The 27942-nt window shown below is 35.9% G+C and overlaps 1 protein-coding gene across 3 annotated transcripts; it reads left to right on the top strand.

Moving 5' to 3' along the window:
• Positions 1-55: 55 nt before the first annotated feature.
• On the top strand, positions 56-27861 carry LOC105058673 (putative 3,4-dihydroxy-2-butanone kinase). Of its 3 annotated transcripts, XM_010941671.4 has the most exons (21): positions 67-275; positions 1383-1456; positions 1549-1612; positions 7143-7255; positions 7333-7380; positions 7668-7739; positions 7824-7913; positions 11601-11774; positions 11987-12070; positions 17496-17551; positions 18503-18633; positions 18703-18795; positions 19596-19660; positions 22987-23025; positions 23117-23260; positions 23352-23395; positions 26375-26458; positions 26635-26702; positions 26800-26912; positions 27017-27112; positions 27510-27861. In XM_010941671.4, the coding sequence occupies exons 1-21, from the start codon at positions 242-244 to the stop codon at positions 27639-27641; spliced, it is 1818 nt and encodes a 605-aa protein (XP_010939973.1). In that variant the 5' UTR covers positions 67-241; the 3' UTR covers positions 27642-27861. The 3 variants fall into 3 exon arrangements, with proteins under 3 accessions (XP_010939975.1, XP_010939976.1, XP_010939973.1); XM_010941673.3 differs by lacking the exon at positions 22987-23025 and having other exon boundaries at positions 56-275; XM_010941674.3 differs by lacking the exons at positions 7143-7255; positions 7333-7380 and having other exon boundaries at positions 56-275.
• Positions 27862-27942: the final 81 nt, after the last annotated feature.

The following is a 27942-nucleotide window of genomic DNA, read 5'->3' as shown; positions in this document are numbered from 1 at the left end:
AGCTAGAGACGAGGGAAAGAGAGAACCGAAGTCCGAAAGCCAACAGGAGTCCCCCAACTCCCCCCCCCCTCCCTCTCTCTCTCTCTCTCTCTCCCCCCCCTTCTCGAACACTAGGGTTTCCTCTCGCCGAGCGATCGAGGAAGGGAAACCCCTTGGAATCTCCGATCCCTCGAGGTGGAATGCTCGGAGGCCTCGCCTGATCGAAGAGGACCGCCCGCGATTCTCATTCGGATTCTCCACCATGTCGGGCAAGAAGCTCATCAACGATCCTAACGGTTTGCCCCGATTATTTCTTTGCGAACCCTAGTGCTTTCTTGATTTTTCCTGTTATTACGAGTTCGATTCGTGAGCTCTTGTGTTTCTTGGCGATTTCTTGCGGTTGTTGCTTGTCTGATCTGATTCAAGTGGTCGTAGGCGTCGGATTTGTGGTTCTCTTTGTGTCCGTGTCAACTATAGAAAGTTCATTGGATATCTTTGTTATTTAGTGATCCATGGAAGTCTTTCGTGTTGTGGATAATGTTGGGTGGAAATGGGTTATCCCTCAATAATCAGTTCTTTTGGTTTTGATTTTTTTTTTTTTTTTGGAGACTTTTGCATACTGGGCCCATCGATCAAATGCTCGATTGAATTTTTATTTTTTTTTCTAGCACTATATATTATTCCTTGGAAGTCTGTTTTAGATTGTGGATGGTATCGAGAGGGGTTTGGCTGTTCTCCAACAATTTTCTTGAAACTTCGTTTTATTTTGATTCTTTTCTGGAGATTTTGCGTGCTGTTCTCATTTCTCGAACTCTAATTCTTTTTCCGGGGAGTTCGCCTTGTCTTTTACTGTATATTGTTTCTTGGAAGGACTTCCCGCCACTCTATATTGTGGATAGTGCTGTTTGGAGATTAATCATTCTCCAACCTGTACTTGAAGGTGTCCATCTATCAAATGCTCATTGTTTCTTTTCTTTTCTTTTACTATATGTTGTTTCATGGAAATCTTTCTTGCGATGTTGGATTATGGATAATGGTGAGTAGAGATTGGTTGTCCTGCTTTTTTTCTTTGATTCTTTTTCTAGAGATTTTGCTTATTGGTCCCTCAAAATTCTTTAGATCTGTTTTTCTTCTCTTTTATTATGAAGATTTCGCGTTATTTTTGGTTAAAATTTGCACCCTATTTTTATTGTTATCATGCTTTGATTGCTTCATACTTTATCATCAAATACCAACTTAAATGAGGATTGCTTTGAGTATGATGATGTATTAAACTTTAGGGGAATGTCATGTGGAGATTGATTGACCTTTTCCTCTGTTGGCATTTTAATTGCATAAACTTGTTGTACGAAATACCTTTTAGGTGGGGATTATGGAGTAAGTTTTGACTCCTGTGAGTGCAGATGTGGTGACTGAGTTCATTGAGGGCCTTGTTGAAACTTATCCTGGTTTGCAGTACTTGGATGGCTTCCCGCAGGTGACGGTTGTATGACATATGTGCCAATTTTAAGTGATCATCTTATGGGTATATAGTCATATCTTGAAAGGAAATCTTGTATTGAAGTGCAGATCAAGGTTGTATTGCGTGCTGATGTCTCAACCACAACTAACGACAAGGTTGCAGTTGTATCTGGTGTGTGGATTTGCAATCAAAGTTTCTTTCTTCTCGGCAATTCCCTATTCTATTTTTTATCTGTGGTAATAGATCTTTTACAAAACTTTGATGCATGCTGATGGTCATATATGCTGAGCATAGTAAAAGTATGCAAACCACTGAGCTTAAACCTGATTACATACCGATGGTTTTGAAAGCTTTAAGAGATTATGCTGTGTGGAAACATAAACATTTTGGACTCCTTCATTATTGTTTGTGGTATGGATACAAACATGTTTCCTTTCTAATCTACAAAGAATGAAAAAAAAATATAACCCTAAAAATCTACACAAAAAAGTACAAGCTTTGATAGCAGTGACAAAATACAAGAAAAAACCTCGAGAAAATGTACTACAACAGAAATATCCCATGTACAGCATCTTCTCCATGGTATATATGTCACCGGAGATGTCCCTTATGTCTCTATTCTCTTCCTTATTCTTTCAATTATCTCGTTGCCTCTAATTCATTTATCTTAGGCTTTCCCAACAAATGGTAGCATGTGGTGACTCTATAAGCCCACCTTGTCCAGTAACACTTTTCTATCTTACTCATTGAAGAAAACCATCTAGGAGAGTATCTTTTTTGTTTCTTACACTATACATCTCATGTATAGTACAACAAAGCCCTAAATTTTATGCATGACTCAACTTTCTCGTTCTTATTAGCCAGGGATCAAATATGACACCTAGTAACACTCCCAACTAGACATGATCGATTACCAGTTTGGCTATCTCCCTTTGTCCACTTTGCAACGCACAAGTACACTTCAGTTTGCTTTTAACAATCAGCTTTGGTGACTGTTAATCTAGACTGAGTGAAATCCTACGATGCCATCTTTAATATCAGGAGGAGCATCCCAATTCTTTCATCAGTTTCTTGACAACATCCTTATAGACCACCATTTCTCCTCATGTTTGTCATGCCTTAGGTATGTATTCATTCTAAAAGTTTGTCCCTATCAATTATTATTTGGATAGTTCAATTCTTATTGCCAGTATGTGAATCAAACAGCTTATGCATACCTCACGTGTTACCAAGTGGAAAAGATGGAGGCAAGAAGGCCTTAATTTGAGTTTAGGCTCTAATTTTCAGTAGAGGGGTCTAAAATCAGGTCTAGTTGATTTTGGGATTATTTATAAGCTTAAATCGTCTTGGTGGAAGTTCCAGAATAGATTAGCTTTCATGTCCTTGGTCTAACATCCCATGTTTTAAGTAATGGTAGATCCTAGGCTTATGTTGTACCCCTTTGTAAGCTGTGGAAGTTTGCAACTTGGAGAGTACTTGATATCAATGATCACTACAAGTGAGGGCCCCACATTTTGATAAAAGAGAGAAAAGAGAAGGGCCAAACAAGAGATCAGATTCTTGAGAGTTGACTATATTTCGGATGGGATTGGCCCTTGAAAGGTGCAAAAAGCTGATCTCCTAGTCCCAAACACCAATAGACACAACATTCCCTTTTTGGTTGTTGTATGATTGCATTGTTCTTTCTTGCTTTTGCTTTAGTAGGAAATTTAAGAAAATCTTGGACTATTAGAGACAGGGATTTTGAGGGGATTTTAGAGTTCAACCATAACCATAGTCATGTAGCCTTTTCCTAACTAGTTGTATCTGCTTTTTGGATCCTTGTTCATCAAGTTTTCCTATTTTGGGCCTCCTCTAATGTTATTCCAAGCTTCTCCATCCCTTTTCACAAAACCCCCATCCATGTACTTGAGGTATTTGATTCATTTTCTTGCAACCATTCCACAAATTAGCATACCTCTCTTTGTTGGAGTCCCCTCATCTCTTTTTGATACATGTTCATATCATCTAAATTGATTTTCTATCATTTTGTCTTTAATTCATGCAACTCTTACATCTCCTATAATATATTCATTTCTCAGTCTGTCCTTTATAGTTATGCCATGGATCAATCTTAAAATTCTCATTTCCACCACATTGATTTCTTGAACCCTCTTAAGTGCCTAACTTCCCTAGCTATATAATATGATATGCCTTGTGGATGTTCTATGTAAATACTCCCTTAACACTCCAAGGTATGTGTTGGGCATACAATGCCCTAGAGGTACTTCTCCATGCCATTCAAGCAGCTTTAATTCTACATGCTTCATATCTCCCCATTATTTTGTTTAATGGATTGCGCAGTTTGCATTTTTTTCACAATTAGCTATGGACATAATGTCAACCTTCCATCTTTCTTATCTATGCTTGGGATTGGCCATGGTGGTATTGGATTTTAGAGTTCAAAAGAGAGTGAACACGTTGTAATTTAATGTTTCAAAATATCTTGCTGGAATGAATTTCCCCTTTCCCTCTAATTTTATATTTTCTTTTTTGCCCTCCTATAGATTTGCCCCATTGATCATGGATATGATCTAGCAAACAGATTTGGAATTATTTTAAATATTGTAAGGCATCTTGACCCAATCCTGTAAGATCTAAAGCCATTTGAATGTATGGTTATAACTATGACGATATATTACATGCTTCTTACTCATCTTTTTATCCAATTTATCCATACATTCTTATTAAGGATGCTGAGGTAATGGTAGTCATGATATATGTCAATTAAGCATGCTGTGTTGTACAATTACAAAAAAAAGCATATTTATATGTAAATTCACAAAAATGGAAACATGAAGGAACAAAGATAGTTTTGGAGCAAGGATTTACATTCTATCAGAATGCAATGGTATGCTCGTTACCCTACCATCCTGGTAGGGAAATAGGGTTGGGATGGGTGTAGGGCACTAGCTCTCTCTTGAATTGGTTCTCCTTATCAATCTAGTTGCATTTTAACACTTGAGACACAATGAGATCATCAACACGAACAAAGATACAATCTTTTTTCTTTTTATTCTTGTTGTTATTAATTTTTTTGGTTAGTCCCAATCAAGGTTTGCCAAACCGGTGTTTACAGTCCGGTACCAGCTTTACCATGTCGTATTGATACGGAATTGAGATTTATTACAAAAGGCATGCTAAGTCTTGATTGTCGAACCAACCCCCATATTGGGCATACCGATATTGTACCTGCATGGTGCCGATATGGGTTTGATATCAAGACGGCACATCTTGGTCGAAGTTGCACCATCTCATCCTAATCTTGTATCATCCCAAGCACAAACTAAGATGGGGTACCAATATTTAAACTCTTGATTCAAAGTATGCTATGCATTAGTATAACCATCTTTTCTTCTTCTTTGGTATTTTGATCCTTTTATCTTAAAGAGTTTAACATATCCTCCAACCATTTTGCTTAGTATACTTAAATATAATCTTCGATCGTAAGGACTGCTATGGTCTTAGTTCTTTAAAATCTTGGAGCATAAGCTCAAAGAACAAAAACAAGAAGGGTTGAAGTAGAGGCAAATTTACATTGCTTCATCGAGTGTGGCTAAAGGAAGAAGAGCTGCATAGGAAAGTTGCTTAGTTTGAAACAATCTCATGCAAGGGTTCAAATTCTGGTATCAAGCATTGCCTTGCTTTGCTCCTAGGATGGCATAGTTTTAGGATGGGATGATACTATTTGGGTTGGACTGAAATAGTCAACAACAACAAGAATAAAAACAAAAAAAATTGTATCTTGGTCCACCCAATCCTTTTTGACCGTCTTGGTGCATATCTAAGTGCCAAGTTGCAATTGGGATGATTAGGATGTCCTAATTCAAGAGAAAACCGATATCTAGCACAATCCCACTTCTTGTTTTGGTGGGACCTAAATTTTTTGTCTAATGCCATTATTTACTAATCCCTACTTATTGTGCTATTTTCTATGCATGTCTAGATCATCTTAATTGGCTATATGGAGGTTATCTTGAAATAAAAGTCTACTATTGCCTACCTTAGTTATAGCACATATCAGCCTCCATATCTCCTCTCTTTGATGGTTCTCTTGGTATCTATATATAATTTAGTGCAAGGTTTGCCATACTAGTTGGTATCGTATCGTATCGTACCATATCAACTATCGAGAGTATCATACTATACCAATACTCGGTATGCCGAATTTTATCATACCAACATTTGGTATGCCGAACCTTATCAAACCATATTGCATACTGACATTGTAATAGGATGGTATTTATATCGGGATGGTGAACTATGATTTAACATTTTCAAATTTTACCATCTCGACACTGGACCTTGTATCGGTACTGTCCTAGTACAATATCAATATGCCAAGTATGGGGTCGGTTCGATGTATTGACATCCGATATGCCCTCGGCCCTACGTACCAATTTGATATCAGCATGGTATGGTAATCCCAAGGTTTTAAATCTTGTGGGACAGGATTGTCCTGATTTTTTCATGGAATATGATGTGTCGTTGTCCCATCCTATCTCGACACTTGGGACAGAGAATGTCCCAAGACGTCCCGATTGAGATGCTGGGATGCCAGCGGGACTGCTTTGTCCCAACACATGGGATGGTATCCCATCCCGATGTCTCGTTGGGACCTGAATCTCTGGATAATGCCTAACATGTAACGATATGAGCCAACACATCGTATCATGAGTGTCATCAATACAAGATATGATGTGGTACATTCGGTACATACTAGTACCGATTGGTATGGTGTACCATGTATCATCCTTAGTATTGTTCAGTGAAACTATCCATAGACTCTTAGGGCATGTTTGGTTGGGTGGAGTCGGGCTCTTGAATGGGAACGGGAATGTGTGACCCCCATTCTAGTTGTTTGGTTGGGGGGATCCCATTCCCATTTCGATCTCAAGGAGGAATAAAAATGCCCCAATCTCCCAAAATCTAATCTTGACTCTCCCAATATTCAAATCTCATTTTGATTTCAATTCTAATTCCAGTCACAAACCAAATGCATTGGGGAATATGGCCATTTCAATTTTCATTCCAATCCATTATGAGTCCAAGTTTGGTTGCGAACCAAACACATTCTATAGTGTGATGACTGCTCGATGCGCTAAAAACTTCTCAACCTCATTCACCTTGCATCAAACCTTTAACTCTACTAGAAATGTCTAGCATTCCATATTATTCTACAGATTAATGATAATGACATTAACTTCAAGGTATCTCTTGGCTATTAGTTTGATGTTGGCCCTTGTTTCAACACATATACATATATGCACCTGTTTTATAGTATATAGGCATCTTCATTGATATTGCATTTGTATATGTAATATTTTATTAGACATAGCCAAAAATTTCAAGTACGCACTACCAGAATCACAAACCGAGTATAATTCTTTTAAATCATAATATATTGAATTAAATTTACCTTTCTATCATATATTTTTTCCAACGTGATTATCAAGAACATGCAGTCTTTGTAACCTGCATGTAATTTTCTCTGCTAACTTGATATTCTTGTGTATGGATGATACTGTTAAGCTTGAATACATACTTTCTTTGTCTAATACTTTAGGCCACCTAGATGTCCTGACTCCAGTTTTATGACTATTAGTGACATCATTTAACATATAGCTTGCTATTTATATCAATGATACTGCCTTCCTTACAGGGGGTGGAAGTGGCCATGAACCTGCTCACTCTGGATATGTTGGGGCAGGGATGCTCACAGCAGCCATTTGTGGCGATGTTTTCACTTCTCCACCTGTTGATTCTATCTTAGCTGTATGATTTCTTTTGGCACAATTTACCTCATTTTTCTTGTTTGCTGCAAGTTAGACTAACTTGATCTAATCTTATAGGGCATTCGAGCTGTCACAGGTCCTAAGGGATGCCTTCTAATAGTCATGGTACTGCAGTATCACCTTGATTACAAATCACAATAGATGTCACCATATTAGCATATCTGTAAATGAAAACTTGATAATCTTTCATATCTTGATGCCTTTCAGTGGTTTGATTTGTCCTTTATTTGGATTTCCGCATGTCATTTAAATTTCAGTCTTTTAATTTATTCTTTGAATGGAAGAAGAATACAGAGTGATTAGTTACTCATTTTGACCACCTTAATTAATATTGTGCTTTTTTCTTTACCATGATGTTCCTTCTAAGAGGACTGCATTTTGCACATTGACAGAATTATACAGGCGATCGGCTTAATTTTGGTCTGGCAGCTGAGCAAGCTAAATCCGAAGGCTATAAAGTAGAGGTATGAAATTGTCTGTTATTTTCAGTAAGCTTATATAATCTTAGAGATGGCCTCAACAAATTCCAGAAGTTTTGATTTCTGCAGATGGTTATTGTTGGAGATGACTGTGCCCTTCCACCACCTAGAGGTGTAGCTGGACGAAGAGGTTTGGCAGGGACGGTTCTTGTTAGCAAGGTTTTTTTTCCCCCTGCTCCATCTCATTTGTATGAGCTGTGGCAGTTATCTTTTGTAGGATACCGTGTGTTGATTCTGAACAAATTTACATTATCCTTATTGTTTGCTGACAATAAAATTTTAAGTTGGTTTCCATATAAATATTATCCAAATTATTTTATTTTCTATTTTGGGAAGCCTGAAAGCTTAATCATATATGTGTATCAGTCATCACGTGAAAGATACTAAAAACAATGCATCCAGCAACATACATCTTATACGGGCTGCTGGCATCAGCTGCATGACCATGGCAATTTTTTTAATAGTAATTATAGGAATTTCCTGATTTGTTTCTCCATAATTTTATCATGGTATAATTTTTTTATATGAATGCTTTATATGATCAATTTCATATCCAGAAATCATTTGAGAGAGTCTTTGAATGTGGGCATGTTGCATGGGCTTTTGCTCAAGACAAAGTTGTTTGCTAATAATCTGCTTCTATGCAGTCCATACTTGAGGAGTTGGAAAGCAAAGCTAATAATAAGCCGCCTTTATGCACACCATCCTGATGTCTGAAAACATGCTTTCATGGCTAAAGATGTTTAGTCTGTGGTGTCAGTGTTGCAAGAATTCAAAAATTAAGATGTAGTTTGGGTCATCTCTTGCAAGATGTGTCATTACCTTTACCTTTGATGCAATCTATAAGCCATGCGCCTTGATGAAGATACAAGACATTCAACAATGATTATCTTTGCTCGAAACAGATCAAATCTCCACTTAAATTATGGTAATCTGACTCCTAATCTAAGCCATATTCCTGAACAATTAAATGAAAAAGGACAAAACAAGCAAATCCCCAAATCAAGTTACTTCTATGGTCTTCCTTTATGCCCGTTATTACTGGACCGGTCAAGATCCAGTACATCGATCAGTGAGCACATTCTTGTCAGCTAATACAATGAATGACTCATGAGAATGTTGTAGTGGCATGATGGTATTTAGGGCAATAGAGTGATGTCTTGATACACAATAATGTTATAGCATCATGGCATTTAGGGCGATGAAGTAAGAGAGGTGGATGGTGATGTAAAACTCATTCTATGTCTACAAGTTTGAAGCAAAAGTAAGAGGAAGATGGTGTTTACAAGTTCCGATGCATGATGTTTGAAGCACTAGCTAGAACATGTGACCCTGATGGGAAAATATAAATGCCAATTTGCTATTTGGTATGAATCAAGGTATGTTGATCCGGTACCGCCGGCCGTAGTACGGTTCGGTATGGTTTTGTACCGTACCGAACCGACGAAGGCAAGCGGATCCGAATCGAAAGAAGAAAAAGAGAGAGAGAGAGAGGAGGAAGAAAGAAAAAGAGGGAGGGGAAGGAGCCGACGGGGCCGCCGCACGGCCTTCGGTTGGCCGCTGTGGCCGTCGGAGGGCGCAGTCCATGCGCGCAGCGCCGCTGGCATGAAACGGGGGCGTCGCCCCTATTTCGTGAGTTTTTTTTAAAAACATAGTTTTAAGTGAAGTCGGCAAATAGTTTGCCGGCTTCACGGTTTTTATTTTTTTTTTAAAAAATCCCTTAAGTCGGCAACTGGATTGCCGACTTCATGAGTTTAAAATCAAAAAAAAAAAAAAATTGAAACAGACGACCATCTGTTTTGAAAAAGAAGGGGGTGGAGCCGTGGAGGGGCTCCGCCCGCTCGACCGCCCTCAGGCCGTCGGCGTCAGCTCATCGGCCACCGGGGGCCTCGCGACGGAGGCGCCGTCCGTCCGGTAGGTCCCTCTCCCCCGAGTGCTCTCTCTCTCTCTTTCTCACTCTTTTGAAGCCCTATCGGGCGATACAGGGCTCGAAAGCCCTCCGACGGCCGTAACCGGCCACCGTCAGTCTCCGACGGCTCCCACCTCCCTCCCTCTCCTCTCTCTCTCTTTTTCACTTTTTTTCTTTTTTCTTTCTGTACCGCCGGTGTACCGAATTTACCGGCCGAATCGTGCTGGTTTCCCGCCAGTCCGGTACGATATGGGGTGGACCGGCCGGTTCGGCACGGTATGACAAACCTTGGTATGAATCATTTACTATAATTAAGGGACATGAAAAGGTATGGTTTCATGAATCTCCTACTGTTGGTTCCTGAGCCACTACACTAAAAGTTATAGCAGCTCTTACTATTGGGTAATTTCTGAGCTCTTGAATACTTACACCATTAGCTAATGCTTTTTCTATTAATCTGATTCAGTGCTTAATGTTTGCACATTAACCTACACATATTTAATATTTTGCTTAAAGAAAACCATTAATTTAACTATAGGATTATCCAGTGGGTGTAATCTTATCTCATTGGGGCACGTCCCATGCTCTCCCACTTATTACTTTCTGAGCGGACCATTGGTACCTAGATTCACTCTTATTCTCATTCTCACTTGCTGCAATAATATGGAAAATGTTGGGGGTGGGAGGTGGGGGGTTGGGTTAAATGATGAGGAGCTCTGTGTAAGGTTAGTGATAAATGCTGTTTTCTATGAGGTTGAGAGAGATGGCAAACAGGATGAGAGCTTGAATTTCTGACTTCCTTTATAGAGGGGACGGCTAATCTAATTCACAACAATATCTTGAGCAGAAGAATTCTAGATTAACAAAGATTCTTGAAACTCAAATTTGAATATCACCCTCCTTGTATATCAGCCTTTAAAGGCTTATTAGAACTAGCGTATGCTGGTTCAGCTCAGCCTTAAAGCTGTAGAAAACGGAAATATAATAGCTGAACTTAAGCAAGGGAAAGGAAAGAATAAAGAAACTAGTGATAAGGAAGTGCATGGACACTCCAGATAAGTGCACCACCTTATTTTCTTCTATTGTTGCAAGCAATCATCGTCTACTAACTAATGATGAAAGCATATGGGTTGCAAGAAAAAAACAATTAAGTTGGGTTTAATACTAATGTCCATTGTATTCTGTTAAGGCCTGATGACATGCTAACTGCCTTAGTGCATGCTAGTAACATTATGACTGCACTGAAACAGTTTCAACCAGATGCATCTTTATTTTCTAGATGTAAAATCATGATGGTATTGTGTACCGGCCCGAACCGATGGAGAACAGGTCCAGTTCAGATCGGATTTTTGGAAAATAATCTAAACCGGACCAAACCGGTCGGTTTGGTATGGTATCGGCCTGAATCGTCCGATACCAGGCGGTTTGGTCTGGTTTGGGGTTTGTTTTCTTTTTTTTTCTTTTTTTTTTGTGCTGTTGGGTGAGATTTTTTTTGATTTTTTTATTATCAATATGGTATAGTACCATACCGACCAGCAACCGGCACGGGTTCTGGTACTGAGTCTGCGAACCTTGTGTAAAATTTATATTCAATTCATCCTTGTTATACCCAATATGGATGAGATGGCATGCTATGTGGAGATGTTTAATTCATGACAGTACATTAATTTGACGCTTTGTCATTTCATATTGAATCCAAGAGGAGTAAGAATGCTCAGAATATGCTACTAAGAAAAAGTATGGATCCCCCTTAGAGGATTATATAGCCATGTCACATGATTAACATTACAATTGTCACATTCTCAAGGTAGTTAACAAACATATACTTAAAATTTCCGAGGTCACTTATTAGATATTTTAGGAAATCCTTTGAAAAATATATTTTTGGTCTTTTTCTTTTATTCATACTTTCAAACTTATGTTTCCCTAATTGATAGGTTGCTGGGGCAGCTGCGGATGCTGGTCTGTCCCTTGCTGATGTTGCTACAGAGGCAAAGCGCGCATCTGAAATGGTGGGAACAATGGGAGTTGCCTTGTCAGTATGTACGCTGCCTGGCCAGGTGACATCTGATCGTTTAGGTCCAGGACTGATGGAGCTTGGTCTTGGAATTGTAAGTGGACTTCAACATATTTTGTATTTGTATACTGTCACTCGTATACTTTTCTTGTTTTCTGAATTGGTGTATGTTGTTTCATTACTTTGTCATTGTCCTGTATTTCTGCTGGAAATATGGATCAAATCATATGGGCATTTTTGTTTTTTTTGTTTTTTTATATACAATTCTGGACTTAAGAGGCCTAATTTTGCTGTTCATTTTTTCAGCATGGTGAGCCTGGGGCTGCTGTTGCTGACCTCCAGCCTGTTGGTGTTGTGGTATCTCATGTTCTTAAGCAGATACTGTCCAAGGTATGCTTCATGTGACCGATATTTAAGTTTCTTTAGTTCATTATTTTGCTTCCTGTGACAGATTCTGTTTTTTCCATTCTCAAGTAAGATTTTTTATTTAATTATTCGAATGTAAGTCCTCCAACTTATCAGCTGAGCACATTCATGCAAACTAAGCAAGTTTATTTTCATCAACTAAATGCCAGCATAAGTTGGGTTCTTGATCTTTGTTCATCATGTCATCCTAAGTTGGTATGGTTCCTGAAAGGTGTTGTTAGTTTCAAGTCTTGATATGGAGGATATAAGAACACTCTGGCCACCTTCCATTTATTTCAAACTCTGAATCCTGTAATTGTCCAAGACATTGGGTTGCATAAGGCATCAATTAGGGTGCCTAGAGTAGTATAAGAAAGATATTTGTTTTTGCATAAAATCTGAACCAATATGTTGGCAAAATCTTATGATTTAATATATATTATAATATTTATATATATATATATATATATATTTTTTTTTTTTTTTTATTTTTATGTTTTACATGGTGATATCTGTAATTGGCTAGGTTCAAACAAAATTTAATGATGCAGATTATGATATGAGTTAACAGTAAGGACAATAGGATCTTGATGAAAGAGGCATAGTTAAGGAGTACCTAGTTTGTTAAATGAGGTATGATAAAATCTCGATAGAAAGAGTGAATTAAGGTGAAGGATGAAGATGTTATTTTCAAAAGTTTTTCAATGAGGATTCTACTAGAGATATTTGTATTGTAGAGGCAAAGTTAAGGAATTTTGTAGTTTCTCTTTGCATAAAACTGAAATGGAGATGGTTTTCGAAAGAATTTAAAAGGGTTAGAGAGTAGGGTCAGATGATATACAGATTGAGGTTTGGAAAGTTATGGGAGATATTGGCTAACTTGGCTTGCTAAGGAAATGCCAAATTATTGAAGGACAAGTACTGTGGTAACCATGTATAAAAATTAAAGGGATATGTAAATTGCTTTAATTACCAAGAAATTAAACATATGTGCAACTTTATTAAGTTGTGAGAAAGGACAATTGAACAAATATTAGAAAAATGATGACAATCTAAGAGATTCAGATTTTCGTTGTTCCCAAGAGTTTAAAAGTGGAAGCAATCTTTTTACTCGGGCAATTTATATATATATATATATATATATATATATATATATATATATATATATATAAACAAGAGGGAAGAATCTGGATGCAGTTCTATTGACCAGGAGAAAGCTTATGGTAGGATACCAAGAAAGGGGAGAGCTTGGAGGGTTTTATAAGGGAAGGGTATGTATAAACAATATATTGAAACCATCAAGGATATTATATTAGAGAATTTACAGGTGTTAGGATTCGTTACAGGACAAGTGGATTCTAAATCATGAGTGACTTGCACCAAAGGTCGACAGTAATTTATATATATTTACACTAAGTCTCAGTGAAATTACTGCTAATATTTAGGAATATGTGTCTCGATGCATGTTATTCTGTGGATGACGTGTACTATTGATTGATGAGCAAATAAAAAGATCAAATTCTTTATGAAAGAAACATTTGGAGGATAAGGGCTTACAGTTCGACATCTATTTTATATTGGAGAATCTACATATATAAATCCAATTTAAAATAAAATTATCACTTAAATTCTTGTGTGAAATTTCATTTCTGTTCATTCTAAAGTTTTTTTTTTTTGAAACTCAAATTCAATTGAGATCTAGAAAAGCTATATGTAAGAATAATGTATTCTAAAGTTAATATAATGTGAATTAATACATTTGTTGGAATTTGTATGAGGGTCATTCTGAAAATTTCTATTGAGTCATTTGTGTAAAAGTTCTGGGATCTCCCTATAATTCAGATCCTACATGGACTTAAATTCACTTAACTATAAGATTTTGTGAAATTGATAAGTGAAATTATTCATATTGAAATTTGGAATTACAACTGAAACCCAAGTTTGTATGAACAAGTTTCATGTTTGAAAGGTATAAATCTGGATGTAGATAAACCTTTATGTTCATGCTCATGTTTTGTAGACTTTATTAATTGATATTGAAACTATAAACTTCATTTAAGTATGAATGATGTTGTTCCTTGAATACAAGATTATATTCCTTGATATTAAAATTGTCCTTGTGAATTACATGGATTTCATTAATAAAATTTATGCATATCGAAATAAAAAATGATGCATATCAAATTAAATTCACTAACCATGACAACTGTGTCCAACAATGGTAATGAATTCTTAAAAAATTAAGAAACAAAATAGTGGAATATGATATAAATTCCCTTCTATTCCAAATCCATTGGATTAAAACTTATGTCTAACTTAAATTGCAAACATGATATTAAATGCTTTTGCTTTAATCAAAGCATGATAAGCAGATCTAAACTTATGCGATAAAGTTATGTTTATGTTAACATACTTGTTATTCAATCTTAGTTAGCACTTATATAAAATCTCTTAATCAGAAGTTCCCTGGTCTAAATGGGGTTAACAATACATGCTTGAATCTATTGGAAATCATGAACCTACTTAATAATAGAACTATGTTATGGTAAATTTGAAAGGATCCAACCAATTTATTTTACCATATATCTATCCTAAGGTTGAAAACCAGGGGATAGATTTATGACTCCAAACTTATTGCTTGAAACTGCTACGCACTAATGGCTCCTCATGTCACAGATACTAATAAGATGCAAAATTCTCCACATTTAAAGAAATTTATCTTATGCAAGGATAGCTTTTACCAAATAACAATTGGTATGCCATTTATCTAGTTTAACACAAGCTATTATCAGCTTGAACATGACCATAAAAAAAAAAATAATAATAAAAAAAAAAAAAAACCCGAATCAACATTATGTGGAAGAAATAAGAATAATTAGCAATCTAAATTGTATATCAAACTTTATTATATCAAAAGAGAGTTATACATAGGGAGCATTTATAGAATCTAGGGTCCTTTGTGATGTTTAAGGACTTGTGGGTCTTCATGGAAGTCAAATGAGACTCATTACTTTGAAGGAAAAAACAACTGAATTCCATGTAAATATCCCATAATGACTGGACTTGAGTTATGGGTTATTGGACATTGGAAATTTTTGATTAGTTGATTGGATGTTTAATCAAAAATATTCAACATTACAGATGCAAAATTTTTAGAAGAAATGCTTGCCAATCATTCAAATGGTTTTTAGCTAAAGCATTTTGGATTTTGGACAGTTAAGCAGGGTCAATGGCAGCTAAATGTTTAAGCAGGTGCTGCTTAAGAGATCAAGTACCCAACAGCAGCTTGCTGCAGAGGTCAGTTTTGATAACATTGGTATATTGGGTTTAAAGAAAGGAGTATGTACTCTCCTTCTGGAAGGGCTAAACCCTCAACCGTTAAGAGTCAAAAACCATGTGTTCAGGGCATAGTACACCAGGCTGATCAGTTCAGCATGGTTCAGCTCAAATTTTGAGATGGTCAGCGGTTTAGCCCCAAACTCTTGTGATCCTTTCTCTACCATTCGAGGGTTTTGATTTAGATGTTGCTTGCTCCCTCTCATTGGTAAGCTCCCTCCCTCTCCCTCTCCTCTCTCTCTCTCTCTCTCTCTCTCTCTCGCTTAGGGTTTAGAGGGCCCCTCCCCCCCTCTCTTCCTCTCCTCCCCTCTCCCTCTCTCTCCCCTCCGGTACAGGTTTGGCAAAACTTGGTCCTATACATACAGCGAAAGGGCACAAATTTCAGCATTGTGGTAGTGTGTGTTCCAGACTGTATCATAGAATATATAAATTAGAAATCCTCATCACTGGCTATGATTTACACCTCATAAAACATGTATTTACCAAATTTCAGTAGATTTGGATGCTTCCAAACAATAAATCATTCAAAACATCTATCAAACCGCTTTAAAACAATATTTTTTTGGACTACTTGATGCATAGGCAAATGACCTCAAAGATTTGATTCTTGGTTTAAAAGTAGCTTTTCATATGTAGATCATAATCAATGGTGTGGATCCTCATATGGGATATCCATTATTGATTTTGGTGATTGAAACCTCAATCCTTTTGCAAAGAGTGCAGACTAGTTCGGAAAGAAATTGAGAGATGTAAATTTGTGAACCTAAATCTCTAGACATTTAGGTTGTCATGTCTTGGATCATAATCATGCATTAAAATAACATATTACATTCTAAAATGATGTGAGCTAGAATTTTAATTCTTGTATACTAATTTATAATTTTGCCTCAGTGGAAAAAAAATTCTATGAAGAAGTGTCTTTCTCTGTGGTTTGTAACTGGGAGCAAGAATTAATGCTAACTGGTGGACGGCCTGAATTGTCATTTATCTGAGGAGGTGCTCTTGCAAAAAATTGAAGTTGGTGACTGTGCCTAAATGTCAGAAGAAGGTTCCATTGGCGATTCTATATTAAGATGCTATGCCTGGTTTTACTGCACATTTTCTTGGTGCTATTTGTTGGTTACAAAATCTGATTTCTTGATCTAATTTTTCCAGCACAGACTTCATTCAGGAGATTCCAAGCCCATTATCAGATTTTGTTTGATTTTTTCCCCTTGTCAATAAACTTCAAAGTGTTTGATTGTACAGTAAAATATTCTGATGCAACATCTGCATTGCAGTACATGTTTCCTTGGGTGCTATTCACAGAATATTGTATCTGTTCCTTTTTCCGCTAGTTTTTCCATCATAGACTTCTCCACAAAGATTCTTAGACCAATATCAAACTTTTTGTTTTTCTCCCTTTTTTTGTTTTTCCCTAAGTCTAAGAGTGTTAGGTGCTAATGATGGCTCATCTTAGTCAGTTGCAATGCCTGCTTTCCTATGCACATTTTCTTGGGCTCTATTTGGCAGAATACCATATCTGATTTCCCCTCTTATTTTTCAAACAGATTTTTTATGGAAGATTCTAAGTTGTGTATCAGACTGTCAATTATCATATTTCCTTTTACAATTATCACTAAGTCTATAGTGTCCAATTCCAGGGATAGGTAATTTTCTTCATTTACATATGTAGATTGTATATATAAATGAATCAGTTGAACTTCAGCCTTCTTGTTGCGTGGTAAGGTTTGCTAGTCTACGAATTATTTTCACACGTACAGTTATTGTGTGGATGAAAAGTGCTGTTGTTCAATGCCTTGTGCTTCTATTGCAATTAAACAATTGTTTCAGCTCTTGGGAACTTCTAAACTGATGTTATCCTTATTGTTTCTATCTATAATTGTGTTATTCATTTAGAGTTTCTTTATAATTGCACTGCATCTTTAACTTATATATTCAAATGGCGATACTTCTAGTGACAGCTTATGTCAAGAGTTCCTATTATCTAAATGGGATGCATTAATAGAAATATTTTTCTACTTCCACAAAAATCTACCATCTTCTACGTTCAAATTGTTTCAATTCCTTGCAGGAAATTCAGTATGTTCCTATCACCAGGGGGAGCAGAGTTGTTCTAATGATTAATGGGTAAATACTTTTTTTATGATTCCTATATTTGTACATTTAATTTTAGATTAGTTTTACGAACAAGGGGCCATGACTACACTTAAATGGGGAGCATAGCTAGCACCTACAAGGAATAACAAGTTATCACATATTTTCACCAATATCAAGTTATGAAAAATATAAAAATCTTATTGCTAGGAGAGCATGCTATGAGAATTTTTTATAATTAAGGAAAAAATTATTTCAAGAATATTGGGTGGAAAATTAGTTGCCAGAATCTTCTATATTGGCAAGCAAATGTATATTGACTTCCACTTTGTCATAATAGACTCCCTTGTCCTGCAATAATAGGTTATCTTCGTTATGTTGTTAATTTATCACGGCCATGGTATCAACTGGTTACAGCAAGTGACTGCATGATCAGTGCTTTGGGAGTTGTTGAAAATATATTACTCCAAATAAAACATAGTTTTAGTGTGATTAAGAATGATCAATATAATATCTGGTAAGATAAATTTACTACTGTCAAGAAGTATTTTTATGCATCCTCAAATTGATATCTTTATTCATTACTCTGTTAGGATAGGTATAATATGCATGGGGCCAATATGCTTTTTAAATATATACTTCATTGCAAAATTACTAAACCTTGACTTTTGAATGGTTTTACATTTTCTAAGTAACAAAAACAAGGTTCCTCAATGAAATAATAGCATTGACAAGTTCAAATGAATTTTTTTCATGGTAGTGATGATATTTGAATATCAGTGAATTAAACCCTTTTTGTGTACAATTCTCACGCCTTCATTGTTTTAGGACACTCTCTAACAAGTATAACGTAATAATATTCATTCCTTTGGCCTTATCTGTGGCTTATTGATTAGGTGGGCATCTTAACATCGTTGATTATAAAATGCAGTAAGAAGACAAGACACATGAAACCATTGTTTGATTTAATTTGTTATAATACAGATTAGGTGCCACTCCCATAATGGATCTGATGATTGCAGCTCAAAAGGCAGTTCCAGAGCTACAACTGGAGCATGGACTGGCTGTTGACAGAGTTTATACTGGATCTTTTATGACTTCTCTTGATATGGCAGGTTAGTTAATGCAAGAAGCTTTGGTGAACATACCTTAGTCTTGCTGGCTGTCATGAATTGTTTTTGCAGGTTTCTCCATAACTGTTATGAAGTCGGGTCCTACAATTTTGCAGCGTCTGGATGCCCCAACTAAAGCTCCATACTGGCCTGTTGGTGCCGAAGGTAAGAAATATCAATAGGGAAACTGTGTGTGTGCGTGCGTGCATGCGTGGTGGTGTAGATATATGGTATAGTTTGTGCATGGATATATAATGTACGATTAGGTGCAGAGTCCTACCAACTGTAAATTTGTAGTGTGGAAGATCTTACTGGTTGTCCAATGGTATAACAACAGTCTTGATCATGATAGGAAATCACATGAGTGATGTCTTAGTTCTGTGTGCATGCATTGCTACCAGGAAGTTGGCATCAATCTCATGGTTTGACATCATGTCGAGAGCTCATTGTATGACATTCTCAAACTCCATAAATGAAATAAAACTTGTGAATTAGGTCTGTGTGTGTGTGTGTGTGTGTGTGTGTATGATGTATGGTTTGACGTTCTTTGAGATTAAAGGGCTTAAAATATGCTTTTTTATGCTTTGCTTTTTGTACGCTTTTATGATGCTTTTAGCTTGATAATATAGTAAGGTGTCTTGACTCTTAAGTATCATGGTTGATGTAGATTTTCTACCTTTTTTATCACTGTTCGTTCAAATAATGCATTTCTAAATTTTAACCAACGGCTTTTTCAACTCTTCTTGTTCCACCAACAAAATCCTAGCTTTATATTGAGAGAAATGAGAAGTCATTTCGACATCATAGGTATGAAAACCTTCTTCAGTTCTTTTGCATTAAACTTTTGTACCTGCTCATACAAATTCCAAAACCTGAAGTATATTAATTCAGTTTTTTTATATTGTTCTAAAAAGAGTTCTTGAGGATCTGGTCCTTGTTTAACAATTTTTTTTCTTAATCTGTAGGTGATCGCCCACCAGCTAAAATTCCTGTTCCAGTGCCACCACCTTGTTCATCAAGGAGTAATGAGGTCAGAGATAACCCCATTTTAGCACTGCTGGTTTCCACCTTATAGAATGAGTAACTATTTTTCGTCATTGAGTGGTACTTGCTTTGGTTTCTACATTTCTGTTAGCCCTTTAGTCTTTAATTACTTCGTAACAATTATGAAAAATTGTGTGATAATTTTAGGTGAAGGCACTTAACTTGGTGTAATGCATTTGATGTTGTAGAAGTTTGTGTTTTTGATCAGTGACATTTTTTAAAGAAAGATATGTTAAAGTTTTAGTTTGTCAAGCTTTCTATAGATTAAAATCTACTGACATAAATTTAGAAATTTCTGTAGACCCAAATGTTCTCTGGACTTTTAACCAAAACAAACCAAGGATCTTGATTGACAGTTGATGGATCTGCTTAATTAGTTGTTCCACTGAAGAACTAATATCATGTCATGATTTGTTGGTGAGAAAAAAATTACTAATGGAGCTTTATTTTTTTGCTGCAAATGCTATTAGGGTTCACACCAGTAGAGAATATCGTGGATATATGTATGTATAGAAGATGCTGGGCTTAAAAAGAAAATCTTCGGAATTCATAGTTTCATCGAAAGATCATCACACAAAAATAGTACATGGAAGATGCTGGGCTTTTGAGAATGTTGTTTTGTTCCACGCTGGTGGATTCTTCTTCAACCAATCCATTAGGATTTTTCCATTTTTGACAAGATATTCATGCAAAAGTCTGACACATAGTGAAGACATCCTAGAATTCTTTGTAATTATTTTTTATCTTTAATTTTATTAAAAAATTTATCTGCAAGTTGAATGACTCCATTAATTGGAGAAAATTTGATCATATTTTATTTTGAATTGCAGGAATTGAATTTCTGTTTGAAATAATTTATTTTTCTTGTGGATACGACTAATCCATTTCTAATCATTATTTTATAAAAAGATATTTGGATGCTTCCAATGTTGATCCAGATTTTTTGAGAATGTTAATACCTCATCTATGTACAGAATTACAAAATTAGTCTACGGCAGAAATATTTCATTCGTGATTTTCTAACAATCTTACTTTTCCTTTTAATATTTATATTTCTTTTTTCATCAGAGTTTGTTTTTTAAGCTAGTTTTTCTTTCTTTTTTCTTAGTCTTTCCTAGTCTTTGGAAAATTTCATCTAGGGCATTGAAATCTTGTTTTTCTTCAGAGCCTTGAAGGGTCTATACCTCTTGGCCTTTTACCAGGTAAAGAACTTTGCAGGCTCATCTATTCTGTCCTCTAGGTTTTTCAAGAATCGATCATATTAATAATAAATTGCTCTTCGTTAGACAATACTAGGATTTCATTATCACTAGTTTCATCTTTATTAGAGTATTCATCACCACATGAACACCCTTGTATTTCATTTTACTCATCCTTTGAGTCTAGTTTCAGACTACTAATGAGGTCGTCTAATTTTCTCTTATTTCATCCAAATCCTTTTTTCGGATATCTCCTGGATTTTTCTTTTAATATCCTTTTTGGTGCATTGGTTAGCATAATGTCTCTTTTGCTTGCATTTGTTGAAAGTTGGAGATTTTATTGGAGGTTTTGTCCTTATCCTTTTTTTGGACAAGACTTTGGATAAAATTTTTCGTACTTCCTTTTTGGATGTTTCTGAGCCTTTTTTTAAAAGTATTTTCATTCATGATTTTCTAACAATCTTACTTTTTCTTTTAATATTTACATTTCTTTTTCCATCGGAGTTTGTTTTTTAAGCTAGTTTTTCTTTCTTTTTGCTTAGTCTTTCGTAGTCTTGGGAAAATTTCATCTGGAGCATTGAAATCTTGTTTTTCTTCAGAGCCTTGAAGGGTCTATACCTCTTGGCCTTTTACCAGGTAAAGAACTTTGCAGGCTCATCTATTCTGTCCTCTAGGTTTTTCAAAGAATCGATCATATTAATAATAAATTGCTCTTCGTTAGACAATACTAGGATTTCATTATCACTAGTTTCATCTTTATTAGAGTATTCATCACCACATGAACACCATTGTATTTCATTTTACTCATCCTTTGAGTCTAGTTTCAGACTACTAATGAGGTCGTCTAATTTCTCTTATTTTATCCAAATCCTTTTTTTTCAGATATCTCCTGGATTGTTCTTTTAATATCCTTTTTGCTGCATTTGTTGGCATAATTTCTCTTTTGCTTGCATTTGTTGAAAGTTGGAGATTTTATTGGAGGTTTTGTCCTTATCCTTTTCTGGATAAGACTTTGGATAAAATTTTTCGTACTTCCTTTTTGGATGTTTCTGAACCTTTTTTTCAAAGTATTTTTTCTTATATTCTTCTATTTTTTTGCGTTTCTTTTGCTAAAACAGAAATCTTCTAGTTCTGTTCTTCCTAACATTTTTTGCTTTTCAATTGATCTCTAGTCTTCAGATTGTTATACAATATAGCTCTTACTATGTAAATATTTTTTATAGAAAATATGAGTGGTTATTTTTAAGTTTCTAGAAAGTTCCTTTAACATGCACCATAAACTTCAGTCAGAATGATGGGCAACTTTTAGATGATGGGATAATCTGTAGAGGAAGCATATATTCTTGATGTCAGCACATGTATTTGGAAATCAGAATGATCATCAATGGGTGATGCTATCTCATTTATTTAGAGAAATGAATTGGTAAAGTCTTAAATGAAAAATGAGATGATGAGCAATGTTGTTGTTGATTCGAGGTGACCCTGTACCAACTTTGACTTTATATTTTATCTTATAATATCACAAGGCAGCATTTCTTAAATATAAAATAGAAAGAAAGAACATGTTGATGAATGGTTTATTTGACAAGAGATACGACTCATGCATAAAGAACGAATGATCTGCTTGTGTATTGACTGCAAATTGTCTGGTGAATCATTTAAGTGGGATGATGAGGGATTCTTTGTTTTTATTGATTCATGTTTTCTGACTGGGTAAAACAATGACTTCTGTTGGGTGTTGTTTAGTGTTATATTAGAAAACAACATTTCCTTTATATAACCAGATAAAAAGAGAGACCTCTGAGAATTGAATGAGATGAGATGTCCATTCTCAAGATTCTTAAAATTCAATTTACAATTTGGTCTTGCAAAGAACAAAAGGAATTCAAAATCTCTCTTGGGAAGACATAATGATCAACAATTGAAATCCATTTCTCTCTCTCTCTATCTCTCTCTCTCTCTCTCTTTCTAAGAAAAAAAGATTTCAGGACCGCAATGGGTACTTATAAAATCAACAAAAGTTCTTGATTAGGATGAAGGTTATGAAATGTTGACTTTATTTTTTCTTTTTCTTGTATGCCAATGATGAAAACTAATGTTTGATGCTAAGTAGCTTCAACCTTGCTTTACTGAAAGATTTTTCTGCATCAAGGTATTTATATATTATTATGGTCATGTTATCCATTTCATGTTGCTCTAGACAGCTACTTTTTGGGTATATCAACTTATCGATTCTTTAGCAGATGATCATTCAACCACAAGAGCTAAGTGAACAAGGCTGCATTTTGGAGGTTGCTATTCAAGCAGCTGCAGATGAAATAATTAATCTTCGGGACAAGTTAAATGAGTGGGATAGTAAAGTTGGTGATGGTGATTGTGGAACTATTGTGAGTTCATTATTAAGTCATGTGATTGAAGTTCATATTACTGTGATTCATGTTATATGGTTTGTGATTAGGCTATGCATGTCTTTTACAGATGCATAGAGGTGCTACGGCTGTTCTTGAAGACATGAAAAAGTGGTAAAAATAGATCACTTAACATTTTTCATATGAACCCTAGAGTAAACCATCTCATTTGATACATCAATTCATGCTTGATAAATGCATGTTATCCATGCCATGCTTTCTTTTGCTGATTTCAAAGCCCTAGCATACAACCATGATTAGGGGTGCAATCGAGCCGAGCCGAGCTGAGTCGAGTCGAGTATCTAAAAGCTTGAGCTTAACTCGATTCAAAATACTCGGATCCAAAACTCGGCTCGAGATTGATTAAGTCTTAATATCTCGAACTCAAGCTCGGCTCGATGAAAGATAGGCAAAACTCGAGATTGACTCGACTCGAATATCAATCGAACCATTCTTGGCTCGAGTTTGAGCTTAAAATCAAGTCTTAGCCTACTAATAATATATATTAATATATATTATAAATATTATTAAAAATATAGATAAACTTGAACAGGCTCACGAGCTTTTGAGCTGAGTATCTTGCTACTGAAGTTTGATAATAACCAAGTTGAGTGAAACTTGAACTTAAGTTCAGCTCGAGTAGCTTGTGAGCAGCTTGACTCGTTTGCACCCCTAGTCATGACACAAATTGCATTTTCAAATGTCCAAGTTTTTTGCAAACTATTTTGGTACATACTCTGATGATGTAACATAAATTCTTCAGCCACCCATTTTTGCTTTTTGGAAGATTAAATTTATTATACATTACCAATTGCTTGTTCTACTTATACATTTAACTTCAATTTGTCTAATTAATGATGAAAAACTTTCACCAAAGTAGCATCTACTTCCAAAGATATATCCTTGAACTAGCATGTAATGCATTTAGATGGCCAACAATTGTTAGATGAGAAAATAAATATACTTTAATAGGAAAGTGATCCCTGGAGGATTAATCCTAGCCATCAAAGTTCATGTAACTTAGATGTATGACTTTTTGAATTATTTTATTTTTAGATAAATTTACGGTGAGCCAAGATTCAGATATTAATTTTTTCAATAAAGTGGAGGACATAGAGGATGAGCCTTGGCACAATGGTAAGATTGCTCCATCATGTCCTAGGTATCATGGGTTGGAAATATGAAAACAATCTCTCATCATGCATATTGGGGTGCATATGGTTCGGGTCAAACCAAGTCATGAGTGACTCTGATCCGACTTGGTTTCTTGATCGAGTCTTGATGTTGGGCTCGAACCTAGGCCAATAGAAGATCAGGTCGAGTGGGGTTGGATTCATGATCAAATTTCTTAATCCAATGAATCATTCGGATCGGGTTGGGTTGCGTCCATGTATAATCCAGCCCCAACCAATGAAATATGGGTCCAAGTTAAATCCGGGTCAAGTCGGGTCTAGGGAATTTTACAACCTGTGCTAGCATCTCCCATCAATAAGGGTAATTGTCTTTCTCCATCTCATTTAAAATGTTGTAAAATTTAAAGTGCTGCTTTTTTGTCCATCCCCTTGAAAGATTTCTAAGACTCATTCTAGCTACCAGCTTACTCCAAGTACAGCACCTATATATTTTCCCCCAGTATTCAGAAGAGTAATCAAAATATTAGAGCAAGTGATCTTTGTTTACCCTTGTGTGGCCTTACGTAGATCATATCTTAATCAAATAATCAACACAATTACATGAATAGTACTAAATAGACATGCTTCTTTCTAATAAAATGCTATGTAAAAAATACTTTCTTCATAGAAAACCATGCAAAAAGCATTTCACAATCTGTATGTAGCCTACTAAGATTTTAGGGATCAAGAACATAAAAAAATTATGCTTCATATTTTTTCCCTTCATCATGCTTTTGCGTTACAAAATAGTATTTATTTTATTTAAAGGAATGATCTTTAGTCATTGATACAACATTGATGGGCCCATAGATCAAAACTTTCTCGCCAGTGACATGGATAGCTCGTACTTGAGATAAGACAAGGCTTGTTGGTCAGTCTATCAAAACGGCAGCTTAGGCTTTTTCTTCTATGATTGAAGCCTCTGTCTAGACTCAAAAGGGATGTTTAACTCTTTCCACAGCAGTAATATTGGAAAAGCAAACACATGTTATTCCTTTTGATAGACAAATTAAGATAAATTGTAAAGCCTGTCTTAAGAAAATCTAAACCCCAAAGACAGTGAACGGATTGGGTTGCGTCGAGTCGGGTTAGGTCGGGCCATTGAGCATAAAATCCAAATAAACTTTAGAAAACTAAGCGGGTCGGCTCAAGTTGGATCGGATCAAAATTCAGTAACCAGACCCGATCTACAAAATAGAATGGATCCAATTTTAAAACCCGACCCAGCTCCATAGGTTCTTTAAAATGGTTTGAATCGAGTCTCAACGGGTCGGATCGGGTCATGGATTAACCCGACCTATTTGCAGCCTTACATGTGAGTTAAGGCTGTGTACATCCGACCCTCCCTTGATCCTGTAATGGTGGGAGCCTTGTGTATTGGGCTACCTTTTTTGTATTAACAAGGCTGGGGACATCAATCACCGGCATCTTAACCTATTGGTTAAGGGCCTGAGGCAGTCTTTAATGAATATCGGTCTGGGTCAAGTCTGAGTATTACATCAAATATTTGGATATTTATCTTGTAGTCAAGCTATTGATCTTAATTAATAGATGTTACACAACTGTGTCCTTTCTGCAAGAAGGGCACTCTATAATGGTCCATTCTTTAATATGTATTTATATTTCCTTTTTGAGAGATGATACTGTACATCAAATATTTGTATATTTATCTTGTAGTCAAACTATTGATCTTAATTAATAGGTGTTACACAACTCTGTGTCCTTTCTGCAAGAAGGGCACTCTATAATGGTCCATTCTTTAATATGCATTTATATCTCCTTTTTGAGACATAATACTATGAAATCTACATATTTATGTTGATGATTTGATAACAAATGATTTAATTTCTAGATTATCTGTTAACTCCAATGAGGCTTTGTTCTCCTGATCGCTATCTAACCAGAGGTTTTTGCTTTACAGTTACCCTCTGAATGATGCTGCAGAAACTGTAAATGAGATTGGGGCCTCAATCGGAAGGGTGATGGGTGGAACTAGTGGGATTTTGTACTTCATCCATCTTATCTCCTCTTCAGTCTTACCTTGAATTATAACCTTACTATTAGCCCCAGTAACCATAATGGTGTTTTAATAACAATTTAGCGCTTCCCTACTACTTGTTTCATCGGCATCAAGGATTTTAATATCTCCTAAAAGTAATGCTTTGATTTATGGGTTGACAGATATGACATATTCTGCAAGGCTGCATACACAAGCTTGAAGGGAAGCCCAATTATCACATCAAAACAATGTAAGATGATGATTTTTATTAATAGTTAAGATGGGTATCATTGGAAATATTCTTCTGTGTTGACTGGTAGGAGTTACCACCCTTCTGTTCATTCTAGGGGCCAGTGCTTTGGAGGCATCAATCACTGCAGTTAGCAAATATGGCGGTGCAAGTGCAGGCTATCGCACAATGTTGGATGCTTTTATTCCAGCATTAACAGTTCTAAAAGAGGTAAGCAAAAATTTGCTTTATTTTTTTTCTTTTTTCTTAACTTTCTTTTCAGTGACATGCTAATGCTTCTTCTTCTTCTTCTGTTTTTATGTTTTCATGAACAGAAGCTGGATGCTGGGGATGATCCTCTAACAGCCTTTCTCCTGTCATCTGAAGCAGCCATGAATGGGGCAGAGTCAACAAAAGATATGCATGCACAAGTAATTATGTTTAACTTTATGTTTTTGAATTTTGTTGAATTATATGCACAGTCATTGAGCATCGTGAATGAACTTCAGTATGCACTTTGATGCACCAGCAAACTTCAACTTTGGTAGCATCCATCATGACTCCTTATTGCAAGCCTGCACCCCTAGACAATGTTTTGATCCTGTGATTTTAATCACCTGGCCAATACATTTACTAATGAGGTCAGAACTATGATAATGGTGAACCAAAATGAAGCACCCAACAAAGTTGTAATTTCATTTATCAAAGCATCACTTACTGACAATGGTGGTTGATGAAAATTAGTGCATGTGGCAGTCCACATAGTTTTAGTACATGCCATGGATTACATATAAATTATATTTATGCGAGCGTATATGTTAAATGCAGGCTGGCTGGTCCACTTACATAGCTGCTGATCTTCTATCTTTAGTTCCTGATCCTGGAGCAATGGCTGCAGCAGCATGGTATAGAGCAGCAGCGCTTGCCGTCAAGAAGAAGCTGCAACCATCAGAAAGCTAACAGTAGCTGTGCATATTAATGCATAATTTCAAAACTATACCTAACAGAGTAATTCTTCACAATTTTTTGGCTTGTAACTCATTTGTTTTCCGCTTGTGCAATGCATGAGCTGAGAAAGCTTGAGTTCTATCTATCCATTGTTTTGTCAGTGTAGTATACTGCCAAAATTCTATAGAAGAGATCCATTGTGATAATAAAGAGTTAATAGTCATTTTGCCAATTTGGTATTCATCGTGGCAACCGAATTTGTGGTTCTACGGATCCTCCTGTTAAAAAGTATGATGCATCTCTCTTCATTTAT

Source organism: Elaeis guineensis, chromosome 15, assembly GCF_000442705.2.
Source record: "Elaeis guineensis isolate ETL-2024a chromosome 15, EG11, whole genome shotgun sequence".
Taxonomy (NCBI): domain Eukaryota; kingdom Viridiplantae; phylum Streptophyta; class Magnoliopsida; order Arecales; family Arecaceae; genus Elaeis; species Elaeis guineensis.
Note: the sequence above shows the minus strand (reverse complement) of the source record. Positions and strands in the feature narration are given on the sequence as shown.